We start from the raw sequence: 13,717 nt of genomic DNA, 5'->3' as shown, positions 1-13,717 counted from the left end.
TCATCAGGCTGAAGTTTTAAGCTTCGTGTTGCTGTAAATAGTTCCATAGGCTCCCCTCTACAAAATCTTGCCAAATTTTTAGCCAAATATCTTCAACCCTATACAGAGACTATCACCTCATATGTACAAAATTCATTCCACTTTATACAAATAATTAAGAAACAAAACCTACAACCTGGTGACCTACTTGTAAGTTTTGATGTCGTGTCCCTTTTCACACAAATACCTATTAAAGAAGCCTTAACAGCTATCCAAAACAAACACAAGCCCCCCAAATATATCCTAGATCTAACCAACCACTGTCTGACTAATACATATTTCATCTATAATGAACAAAGATACAAACAGATAGAGGGAGACCCCATGGGATCAGCCCTCTCACCTGTCATCGCCAACCAGCTGCGGAACCAATGAAGATGTTCTGCCCCAGATGCCTGATGGACCCAGAAGGCTTTCAGATGGCGCTTGGGGTTATTCCAGAGGCACTCGTCCACAGTTCGGCGGAGTCTCTCGCGGAGGCCTGGAACAGGGCTGCGGCAGGGGCTCTTGACCGGATTGCACCTTTGCGACCTCTCCGTGGCGTTAGACCCCGTAGAGCCCCATGGTTCAACGAGGAGCTCCGGGAGTTGAAACGTCAAAAGAGACGTCTAGAGAAGCGATGGAGGAAGAGTAGGTCTGAATCCGATCGAACACTTGTAAGAGCTTTTATTAAGACTTACAAAGTGGCGCTCAAGGCGGCAAGATGCGCGTACCATGCCGCCTTGATTGCATCAGCAGAATCCTGCCCGGCCGCTCTGTTTAGGGTGACCCGCTCCCTTCTTAACCAGGGGGGAGTTGGAGAGCCCTTGCAGAGTAGTGCCGAGGATTTCAACACGTTTTTCGCTGATAAAGTCGCTCAGATCCGGGCCGACCTCGACTCCAATTGTAAAACAGAGTCGACTGACAACGAGTCAGTCGAGGTGACTGGGGCACGTACTTGTCCACCTGTCTGGGAAGAGTTTGATCTGGTGACACCTGATGAAGTGGACAAGGCCATTGGAGCTGTGAGTTCCGCCACCTGTTTACTGGATCCGTGTCCCTCCTGGTTGGTTTCGGCCAGCAGGGAGGTGACACGGAGCTGGGCCCAGGAGATTACCAATGCTTCCTTGGGGAGGGGAGTTTTTCCATCACTCTATAAAGAAGCGCTCGTGCGCCCCCTCCTCAAGAAGCCCTCCCTGGACCCAGCCGTGCTTAACAACTATCGTCCAGTCTCCAACCTTCCCTTTATGGGGAAGGTTGTCGAGAAGGTGGTGGTACTCCAGCTCCAGCGGTCCTTGGAAGAAGCCGATTATCTAGGTCCCCAGCAGTCGGGTTTCAGGCCCGGTTACAGCACGGAAACCGCTTTGGTCGCATTGATGGATGATCTCTGGCGGGCCCGGGACAGGGGTTTATCCTCTGTCCTGGTGCTCCTTGACCTCTCAGCGGCTTTAGATACCATCGACCATGGTATCCTTCTGCACCGGCTGGACGGGTTGGGGGTGGGAGGCACTGTTCTTCAGTGGTTCTCCTCCTACCTCTCTGGCCGGTCGCAGTCGGTGTTAGTGGGGGGTCAGAGGTCGACTCCTAGGTTTCTCCCTTGTGGGGTGCCTCAGGGGTCGGTCCTCTCCCCCCTGCTATTCAACATCTACATGAAACCGCTGGGCGAAATTATCCAAGGACATGGGGTGAGGTATCATCAATATGCGGATGATACCCAGCTTTACATCTCCACCCCATGCCCAGTCAATGAAGCGGCGGGAGTGATGTGCCGGTGCCTGGAGGCTGTTGGGGCCTGGATGGGTGTCAACAGACTCAAGGTCAACCCGGATAAGACGGAGTGGCTGTGGGTTTTGCCTCCCAAGGACAATCCCATCTGTCCGTCCATCACCCTGGGGGGGAATTATTGACCCCCTCAGAGAGGGTCCGCAACTTGGGCGTCCTCCTCGATCCACAGCTCACATTAGAAAAACATCTCTCAGCTGTGGCGAGGGGGGCGTTTGCCCAGGTTCGCCTGGTGCACCAGTTGCGGCCCTATCTGGACCGGGACTCATTACTCACAGTCACTCATGCCCTCATCACCTCGAGGTTCGACTACTGTAATGCTCTCTACATGGGGCTACCTTTGAAAAGTGTTCGGAAACTTCAGATCGTGCAGAATGCAGCTGCAAGAGCAGTCATGGGCTAACCTAGGTATGCCCATGTTTCACTATCACTCCGCAGTCTGCATTGGCTGCCGATCAATTTCCGGTCACAATTCAAAGTGTTGGTTATGACCTTTAAAGCCCTTCATGGCATTGGACCAGAATATCTCCGAGACCGCCTCCTGCCGCACGAATCCCAGCGACCGATTAGGTCCCACAGAGTGGGCCTTCTCCGGGTCCCGTCAACTAAACAATGTCGGTTGGCGGGCCCCAGGGGAAGAGCCTGTGGCAGCACCGGCCCTCTGGAACCAACTCCCCCCGGAGATTAGAACTGCCCCTACTCTTCCTGCCTTCCGTAAACTCCTTAAAACCCACCTTTGCCATCAGGCATGGGGGAACTGAAACATCTCCCCCTGGGCATGTTTAATTTATATATGGTATGCTTGTGTGTATGTCTGTTAGTATATGGGGTCTTTTTTAAATCTTTAAATATTTTAAATTTGTCAGATTATTTATGATTTGTTTCCACGTGTTGTGAGCCGCCCCGAGTCTTCGGAGAGGGGCGGCATACAAATCTAAGTAATAAATAAATAAATAAAATAAATAAAATTAGAGCAATCTAAACACAAACCTAAACTTTGGCTGAGATATGTTGATGATACTTTTGTAATTTGGCCACATGGAAGAGAAAAACTAGACAATTTCCTCACACATCTCAACAGCCTACACCCCAAAATACAATTTACTATGGAAACAGAAGTCAATGATCAACTTCCCTTTCTAGATGTACTAATCTATAAAAAACCCAATGGCACCCTAGGACACACCATCTACCAAAAGAAAACCCTTCTCCCTTACATCAAGGGCACCACTGACAAAATTAGTAAAATCCTGCACAAACATAATATTAAAACTTCATTTGTCACTAACCAAAAAATATCAAACATCCTAAGGAACTCAAAAGATAAAATCTGACTAGAACACCAAGGAATCTATGAAATCCCTTGCAAAACATGTGCAGCCACATACATTGGACAAACCAATCGAAGAGTGAGCCAACGCATAGCAGAACATGTGAATGTAGTTAAAAAAGAAGAAAAGACTTCCTCCCTTGTCCAGCACATTAAAAAAACAGGGCACGAAATTGACTTTGAAAAAACTAAATTACTTTCCAAAACAGAAAATTTATACAGAAGAATTACTAGAGAAGCTATAGAGATTGAGAAACGCCCCCTATGCATGAATAAAAGAGATGATACGTCCCGCCTACCAGAGATTTGGAAACCAGCCTTAAACAAAAAAACATATCAGAATAATCACCATATCAATCTTTCAAGTAAGTGTGATTCCACCAACCAATCAAATCACTAAAACATAGTCACCCAATCTATTTGCTACATTCAAACCAAATCTCATACATACATACATACATACACACACACACACACACACACACACACACACACTCTGTCTACTTTGTTTTTCTTATAGAGAATTTATGAAGCTGTGTCATTCCCATACAACTTTCCTATTTATTTTTTTTGTAAATGAAATATTTATAAGAAAGATAATCTAGCAGAAGATTTTTTTTCTTTAGTATGCTTTTTCTCCAACTTCCGATATTTGTACAATTCTTATTATTCACTTTCAAAAGGATTATTATCAAGCTTGAAGAGCTTCAGAAAAAGGAAATCAAAATGATCAGGGGACTGGAGCTATCCTTTTGTGGAATAGACAATTGTATTAGGGGATTTATTCTATTTTATGTTCTTTTTTATTGTATTATTTTCCTGAAGGAATGAGTAAGAAGAGAGAGAGAACAAAGGGCTTATATAATGAAGCTGTATGAAGAAAATATGGTGTGTGTATGTGTGTGTGTGTTTATGAAATTGTGAAAATCCTCAAATGGACTTTTCTTTTTGCAATTCTTTTACATGCTGCATTATATATATGTATGTATGTATGTGTATGTATGTATGTATGTATGTATGTATATATATATATATAAATTTATTAATCAGATTTGTATGCTGCCCCTCTCCGTAGACTCATGTATATATATGATTCCATGCTTGAAAAAGCTATCAATTCATTTAAATGTTTAAATACTTCTTGATCAATCTGTATTTAACAGAGTTCCTGGTTTTCTACAGAAAGATATTTTAAGTAGTTGTTACAGGAGCAGAGCCACCTAATTAGAACTTATCAAACTCTTCCAACAGATGTGCCTTTATTTTTTTCTAAACAAAATGTGAGCTGTGCCTGTGTGTAGATTTATCCAGGAAATGCTGCGAGCCATAAATTTTGACATCTAAAAGTTAGATTTTTTTCTAAATTTTTATTTGTACTTGAATTCACCTTAATAGTATTAATATGTATTAGTATGTTTATCATTATCTTTATTTTATTTTATTTGTTAAATAGATTTTTTTTTATTTTTACAAATACTTATAGTTTATACATGACTGGTTTCATTTACATATTTTTACATTTACAAATTATTTACACATCATTACATTGAAATCCAAATATATTCCATAAACTTCAGTTACATATTTTTCTTCTTCTTAACTTTTGTCTCTCCTTTTTTGTTTTTTTCTATTCTTAATCCAGTCATACCATTTCTTCCATATAGCGTAATATTCTGAATCCATTTGTCCTTTCAGTTTAGTTGTTAACTTGTCCATTTTGACGCTATCATTTAAAAAAATTACTAAGCTTTCAGAGGGTATATTCTTTTGTTTCCAACATTACACAAACACAATTCTTGCTGCTGTTATAATATGTAATATAATATATATAGTTGTTTTATTATATTTCCATTTTGCAGTTCCTAACAAAAGTAACTCTGGAGTAAAGTCTACTTGAAAGCCTGTCATAGATGTATCCATCTCTGAATTTTTACCCAATTTTTTTTTTGTTTCTGTGCATAACCACCCTGTATAATTGAAGGTACCTTAATTTTGACCACATTTCTAGCAATTTGGTTCCAGGTTTGGATAAATCTTTATTAATTTAGCAGGTGCCATATACCATCAATAAAACATTTTGTTCTGGTTCTCTTTATATTTTGCCAATTCCCCCAAATCATCCGATTCTATACTATATCCAATATTTTTTGCCCATGCTATCATGACTCCCTTCACTATGTCTTCTGCTTTATCAAATTCTAATAAATAGTTATAATTTTTTGTAATTAATTTTTCATCCAGGTCGATCATTATTTTATCTAATTGTTGTGGGACTGTCACAAATCCATATTCTTTTTTACCTTTTTTGTACCGTGAGTGAATTTGTATATATGACCACCTATCTATAATTATATCCTGATATTCCAATTCTTGTTTACTTTTTAAAATGCCTTGTCTTTCACGAAGTTGCTGGTATTTAACCATTTTGTTTACATCCAAAGTGGAGTGGATTATGGCTTTCATTGTGGATATTCACCAAAATTGCTTTTCATGAAAATCATATATGCACTTCTTGAGGGAGGTGATGTTGTCTTGCATAATTAGCATGGATTCTATAGATTTTGTCCATCTCATTCATATAATCTCTCTCTCTTCCATCTGAAGAATTTATTTATTTATCTATTTATTTATTTTCATTGGATTTATATGCCACCCCTTTCAGAGGACTCGGGGCGGCTTACAAAATATAAAAGAAACAATATAAACATCCTATATCAAATTAATTTAAATTAATTAATCTAAAAGCCTCAGTAACATTAAAATTACTCATTCCCATTCAAACAACAGAAATACATTATGTTCATTGGCCATGGGGCTAGAGTCTAGTGGCCCCAAGCCTGGCGGCATAGATGAGTCTTCAGACTCTTGCGAAAGGCGAGGAGGGTGGGGGCATCAGAGAGTCAGAGCATCCCCACAATCACATGATCAGATATGGGAACTTGGCAATCTACATGTGTTTACAATGGATACTGTGACCTGGGGGATCATGTGATTACCATTTGCAACCTGGGGGGTTCTGACAAAGCCATTGGAGGAAGTCAGATTTGATCAATGAACAGGTGCAACACACTTAATAACTACATCGCATTGCAATGGAAATTCCAGTACCAATTCTGGATGTAAGTCAAATACTGCCTATTGTACAGTAAGTACCATATTTTTTGAAGTATAAGACACACTGGAATAAAAGACACACCTTAGTTTTGCGGCAGGAAAATAGGGGAGAAAAATCTGCCTACCAGATATTCATCTGGCTAGCGTGCCTAGTCTGGTTAGCTTTAGCACATTATTTTATCCCCTGATTATGGATTTATTTATAAAACTTTATTTGGAGGAAGTAGTCATGAAAACAAGCATGCAAAAACCTAGGTCTGGAAAAACTCTTCTTTGGGTAGAGTAACCATGAAAAAGCCTGCAAGCCAGGAAGATCACTAGCACCTCATTAGGGCTGGGGGAAAAACATTCTTTGGAGGGATTAGCAATGAAGAAAAGTCTGCAAGCCTCTAAGAGCCAGGAAGATTGTTAGCACCTTGTTAGGGCTGAAAAAATCCTACATTCTGAGTAAAACATGCACCCAAATATTCAACCTTTTTTTTAGAGGGGAAAGGGTGCATCTTATATTCCAAAAAATACAATATAAGAGCAAACAAAATGATAGGATGAAAAATGCTGGATTCCATTTATGATTCCATCAACCCTCAGTGAAACACAAATTGAGAGCAAATAGAACTGTCCAACACTAGTTAATATCTAGGAATACTAACTATTCTTAGGTTTTGGCAGGCATGTAGTGGTGGTAGAAACCAGTGTACATAGAGGCTGTTCATTAATGACACTCACTCACTGGTCCAAAGACGGGCTACAAGAATGGTGGAAGGTCTTAAGCATAAAACGTATCAGGAAAGACTTAATGAACTCAATCTGTATAGTCTGGAGGACAGAAGGAAAAGGGGGGACATGATCGAAACATTTAAATATATTAAAGGGTTAAATAAGGTCCAGGAGGGAAGTGTTTTTAATAGGAAAGTGAACACAAGAACAAGGGGACACAATCTGAAGTTAGTTGGGGGAAAGATCAAAAGCAACATGAGAAAATATTATTTTACTGAAAGAGTAGTAGATCCTTGGAACAAACTTCCAGCAGATGTGGTAGATAAATCCACAGTAACTGAATTTAAACATGCCTGGGATAAACATATATCCATCCTAAGATAAAATACAGAAAATAGTATAAGGGCAGACTAGATGGACCATGAGGTCTTTTTCTGCCGTCAGACTTCTATGTTTCTATGTTTCTAATATTGTTTGACATATCTGAAGCCATTGTGAGTAGTGATTATTAAGCCATCAAGGTACAATTTGGTAGAAAGGAAAAATCTTGGGAGAAAATATGCTTTTAAATCAGTTGCTAAAAGAAATGAAATCAATTTGATGCAGGTGAAGAGATTCCCACCATTCCCAAATGTTACAAGCTGAGTACCAATCCAGTTAACACCCTGGTTAGTTGGATTTGAGAAGACCAGTATTCTCGAATGCTTAATTTAAATTTAAATTATTTACATTCTTAAACCAAATGAAGCAAAATACAAGGAGATAAACCTATGAAGTTTGAGTTTACAATCTTTGATCCTTACAAGCTAACCCAATAGAACTAAATATTTTAAACATGTATAAAATTGTGGAACATGTGACCATTTTTGTGACTAATTATAGAGATTAGTAGAGTAGAATCACAGGTAAACATCATCATCATCAAAGCACCTAGAGCAGCATCACAGGTAAACAAGTCAAAGACACAGACAGACAGACAGACAGACACACACACACACACACAGAACCAGAGTAAAAAAAAAAGCACTCAATTGAGTTAATATAAACAGTGGAAAGAGCACATTAACATTTTTAAAATGTTACTTTAGATTTATTTTTATTTGGCATCTCAGTCTTAAATATGAGAGAAGCTACTATTGCTCAGATGCAATCGTTATATTCACAATCCATTTCTTGGCTAATACAATACATTTTGTTTATGTCAAGGATGTAGCTTCCCATATTTGCAATCTGAAGCTGTGTGATATCATTGGGAATAGGAAAAAAGAGGTGGGAGGAGTGCTTTTCTGATAAGATGTTTCCAAATGTTTTAAAAATATTTATGTATTTTATGTTAATTTATTCCACTAAACTCATAGATGAGTATTAAATCAAATTAATTTACCTAAAAGGGGAAGTTAGTGAATAGTTTTTTGAAATATTTTTGAAAAATAGTGATAAGACATAGACTAAGATTAAGGCATAGTGTGAAATGAGAACACTTTATATCGATGGATTGGTTATGTGCCATCACATCAGTATTGATTCTTAGCAATACATAGATTTTCTCCATGAAGCAAGTTATATGGAAAACACATAAAAGCAAATAAATTACAATAAATAAATGGAATATATTAGCTAATCCAAACAATTAGGGGGGGAAATCCTATTTACTACTTCAGTGACATAATCCTGGATCTTTATGATTTTCAGGACACGTGATTTTAAAAAGGTAAAAAATGTGATAAGACCACAGAGAAAAGAAAGGTAAAATTAATAGGGAATATAACAGGGGGGGGGGGGGAATATGTTAGAAGGAGGTCAATGAAGGATACAGAAAGCAAAAGATGAACCAGATTGGGGAGGTGGGGATCAGAACACAATTTCCTGTCTTTATATTTAAAAAAGAAACTTAAAAGACAGCTGGAGGAATCTATTTTTACATTCTGAAATACCTCACATAACCTAACACTTTCTTTGCAAATGTGCATGCATGCTTTGATTATTTATTCTTGTTAAATTGATCTAAAATATTTCTTCTAATTAAAATTAACCTCTTATTAATCAGTGGACCCAAATCATGTTTGACCTCCCTCTTTGTGTCCTGCTAAAGAAAGGATGTTATATGTCAAGTATAACTGGATTAGGACAGGACAGAGGTCATTGTTTCTCTATGGTTCAAATTATTTTTAATGTCAGGATTTTCTGTAATCTAGGTACTGAATTATCTTCAACAAAATAACTAGTTTCTGCCATCTTATCCAATGTTGAGGTGTGCCATTTAGGGCAGTGTTTTGGGGCTTCTCTTCATCACACTTTTCTTTTCAGTCCTGTGAATCTGAACTAAAACAATACATACTCATCTTGGATCTGAAAGAAAAAGATGGGTTTCAGTAAGCGTTGCCCTTTTTTCACAGCATCCCAGGATCCAAAACATGACCCAAAACACACCATGGAGCTATCATATGCAAGCAGTTCCAGAGTTTACTATAGTGTGTTATTAAGGGTTCACTGGATATTCACCAGAAGTTGAAAATTAAAACTATAACCAAAGATAAAATGTGTTCTAACTAGGTTTATATCGTCTTTGTTAATACTTCTTTGATCTTGTCCTTCCTCCTATAGATAATACGGCCAGCATCCTGACCCGAAGGAGAAGATTTAGTCGGACTATCCAGGATGTATATTACCTTCCTATTGTCATCTCTGATGGAGGTGTCCCACCTCTCAGTAGTAGTGCCACTCTTGTCATAAGGGTATGTGCATGTGAAAGAGATGGCCGTGTGCGGACCTGCCATGCAGAAGCTTTCCTCTCCTCTGCAGGATTGAGTACAGGGGCATTAATTGCCATCCTGCTTTGTGTTGTCATTCTCTTGGGTAAGTTCTCAATTAGTTTCTCTTCTGGAACCTTTAGATAATCCCAACAGCAATGTGAATTGCAATACTGAACCAGGAATTGCAAGAGCCAGTGGTTAAAGTGCTGGATTAGGAGTAGGGACACCCAGGGTTTAATCCTTTCCCAAGCATGGAAATCTTGGGCCATCCACTTTTCAGTATCAGACTCTGCAACAAGTCAACTGATAATCAAAGTCCTTCTTTAACAGATTCTGTAAAATACCTACTGGTAATAATAATAATGATGATGATGATGATGACGACAACGATGACTCAGGGCGGCTCACACCAACAATAACAATAAAGTAGAAATCTAATGGTTAAAGCTAAAGTTAAAAAAACAATACTACACAATAATATCATACTCAAGTCTTACTAGTCAGAAGGGGTGCATTAATCCCCTCATGCCTGGTGACATAAATGGGTCCTCAGAATCTTGCGGAAGGCAAAGAGGGTGGGGGCAGTTTGAATCTCCAGGGGGAGTTGATTCCAGAGGGCCAGGGCCGCCACAGAGAAGGCTCTTCCCCTTGGTCCCGCCAGATGACATTGTTTAGTTGACAGGACCCGGAGAAGACCAACTCTGTGGGACCTAATCGGATTCTGGGATTCATGCGGCAGAAGGCGGTCCAGTAGGTATTCTGGTCCGATGCCATGTAGGTCTTTATAGCTCATTACCAACACTTTGAATTGTGTCTGGAACCTAATCGGCAACCAGTGCAGGCCGCAGAGTGTTGACGAGACATGGGCGTATCTGGGAAGGCCGATGACTGCTCATGCCGCCGCATTCTGCACGATCTGAAGTTTCTGAACACTCTTCAGAGGTAGCCCCATGTAGAGAGCATTGCAGTAGTCGAACCTCGAGGTGATGAGGTAGCTGAGCATGGAGCAAAAAGTCTACGAGTCTACGGAGAGGGGCGGCATACAAATCTAATAAATAATAATAATAATAAAAATAAAGAAAAGGTGCAGCCATGTGAGGCAAATGCTATGAAAAATAGCAGCTGAACTAGGAATTGTTTCTGATAAGGAATAGCTAGAAATACAGTCTTAAATTCAGCTAGAACTTCTGGCTTAAAAAGGAATAATTTCAAGCTTGAACTAAATTGATAGGACAGGGAAATCTTTAAAGCAAGTGGCTGAGCTTCTGGCATCCAGCAGAATTAATTTTGCAGAGGTCAGTAAGTAATTAGCATTATTGATGTACCAGGTAAGATTTCAGGAAACCACCAACTCAGGTTGCAGGCTAATATACTCAGAGAAAGAAGAAGAGATGAAGAGAGTATTTTTGAAATGGATCCCCCTGCCAAAAGAAAGAAAAGGAGAAGAAGAAAGCCATTTGCAAATTATCTCTCTGTGGGATGAGCTGATAACAGTCAAAGGCACATCAAGAGGAGCAAGGGATAGATGAAGCAAGATCATTTCATTAGTTAAATGTCCTTGGAAATGCTTTTTCTCAGAACACTTTATGAGTTTACGTACTTAGACTCTTTGAATACTATCCATTAGCTAATATTCTCAATTGGTTGAATTTCACACGGTCTGTCCATTCATCCATTCACCCAAATTATGTGAATAAATCTAAAGTTCATCCTCAGTTGCCAGGCCTCAGAATTTTAGCCACTGTATTGGCTATTATGCTTGAAAGTTATTGTTCCAATATCTCTAGACTGGTTGAGCAGAGCTGTTTTATTAAAATGCAGAAATTATCCAGCGTATGTTTCTCAAATGACTCCAATACATTAACAGCACTGTTTCTTTTCTACGCAAATGTCTTAAATTATAGTACGGTGTTTGGAGTTTTCTGATTAAAAATAAATAGGTGTTTTTCATAGTCTCCTGTGATACTGAAATTCTTTTCTCCTACTGTGCCCAATATGGGTGCTAACATAGAGAGTGTGGAATCTGTAGCTTCTATAACATCTAAAGCACTGTTTCTCAATCTTAGCCCCATTAACATGTGCAGACTTACTGGCTGGGGAATTCTGGGAGTTGAAGTCCACACATATTAAAGTGGCTAAATGTGAGAAGCATTGGTCTAAGGGGTCTGCCATGCTTGCTTTTCATTTTTGGGATTGGAGAGAACTCATATGACCTTTGACTAGTAATGATCTTTTACTCAATGTTTAAGGTAATGAAGGTGCAGCTTTTCCATAATGTGAACTGTTATCAAGCTATTAATGCAAAACTCGCACATTATTAGGGTGATTAAAGGCAAATGGTATAAATATGCATGGGGACATGCCAATATCACATATCAATACTAATATTCTCTGTTACAAGCAATTTTTCAACAAAATGCAAGCATAAATCTATGAGTTCATTTTTCCTGTCAGTCACAACTTTAATTTTTAGTAATGTAATCATCTTAGTATGTCCATAAATCAAGGCATTTCTACCTTGGTTGAAGAAGATTATTTAATCAATAGGATGGGGTTTTGTTTTGTTTTGTTTTGTTTTACATTTGTGGGTCTTCTTGTACTAATGTAATAGATCAGTAAAAGGAAATTGAATATCTAATTTCAGAACATACTTGGCTATTTTGTGATCATATTAGCTGATAGGGAAATATTATATTATGTGGGAGCTTTAATTACCTCAAAGAGCAAGTTACATTAATGTACTAGTGAGACACAGGTTAATTTCAACATAATTAATGGATAAAATAGTAGATAACTCTGCCAAAAAGAAAAAAGAAAACAGCTAAAATGAATGCAGCATTAGATAACTCTGCCAAAATGCAGCTAATCAGTCAACTAGAATGAGTTACCAGTTGGCAGCCCTACTAATATGCTATTCTGAATTTTTCTCATCAGCAATAGTGGTCCTGTTCATCACATTAAAACGCAGCAAAAAGGAGCCTCTGGTCATTTCAGAGGAGGATGTCCGGGAAAATGTTGTCACTTATGATGATGAGGGTGGAGGTGAGGAGGATACTGAAGCTTTTGACATTACCGCTCTGCGGAATCCATCTGCTGCTGAAGAATTGAAATTCCGGAGGGATGTTCGGCCTGAGGTGAAGCCCGGAACCAAGCATCCCACTTCATCTCATCTTGACAACATAGATGTTCATCAATTTATTAAGCAAAGGCTGGCTGAAGCAGACCTTGATCTGAGTGTGCCGCCATATGATTCTCTACAGACATATGCATATGAAGGTCAAAGGTCAGAAGCCGGATCTATCAGTTCTTTGGATTCAGCTACTACGCATTCTGACCAGGATTATAATTATCTTGGTGACTGGGGACCAGAGTTCAAAAAGCTAGCTGAACTTTATGGAGAAATAGAATCTGAAAGAACAACTTAATTACCTTGATCATTCCCCAGATATGGAACATTTTAGATCTACGAGCAATTTGGAAGCGTAATGACAACAATGGCTAAATATCAATATCCTCAAGATGTACACAATTACTGTAGAAATAAGTGCCCTTTTCTCATTTGAAAGGGAGTTCTTCAATTGAAGAAAATCAAATTTTGAGGAAAAAAGTACTCTTCCATCTCCAAGAAAAGTTTGTCCCTTTGTGTATATTTTTCATTGCTCAATAAAGTCTGTGATGCAGTAATGGTAACAATATTTTAAGTTAACGAAGCAATGCCAACTTGCTTACAATTTCCTCAGAATATATCAGAATTGCAATGAGTCTATAGAGAGCCTACTTTACAAGAAGAATTACTTCGATTTGATTGGTTGTGGCATTTACATCAGAGGTCCCCAAACTTGGCAACATTAAGACTTGTGGAATTCAAATTTGAAGTCCATAAGTCTTAATGTTGCCAAGTTTGAAGACCTCAGCATTACATAATTAGCTCTGTTTGTAAGCTTAGAGGCCATTGGGTAATTGAATGGGGGAAGAGTAATTTTCTCCTGTTTTATTCAATCCA

General features: G+C 38.9%; 1 protein-coding gene across 2 annotated transcripts in view; it reads left to right on the top strand.

The window, feature by feature from the left end:
• The window catches only part of CDH18 (cadherin 18), a 310,510-nt gene extending 297,112 nt beyond the window's left edge, over positions 1 to 13,398 (top strand). For both annotated transcript variants that reach the window (XM_070747111.1, XM_070747112.1), the window contains 2 exons: positions 9,566 to 9,817; positions 12,649 to 13,398. In XM_070747111.1, coding sequence (XP_070603212.1) covers positions 9,566 to 9,817; positions 12,649 to 13,139 — 743 coding nt within the window. In that variant the 3' untranslated portion in view covers positions 13,140 to 13,398. The remainder of the gene's footprint in view (positions 1 to 9,565; positions 9,818 to 12,648) is intronic.
• Positions 13,399 to 13,717: the final 319 nt, after the last annotated feature.

The sequence above is a fragment of the Erythrolamprus reginae genome, chromosome 3 (genome assembly GCF_031021105.1).
Source record: "Erythrolamprus reginae isolate rEryReg1 chromosome 3, rEryReg1.hap1, whole genome shotgun sequence".
Taxonomy (NCBI): Eukaryota; Metazoa; Chordata; class Lepidosauria; order Squamata; family Dipsadidae; genus Erythrolamprus; species Erythrolamprus reginae.
Note: the sequence above shows the minus strand (reverse complement) of the source record. Positions and strands in the feature narration are given on the sequence as shown.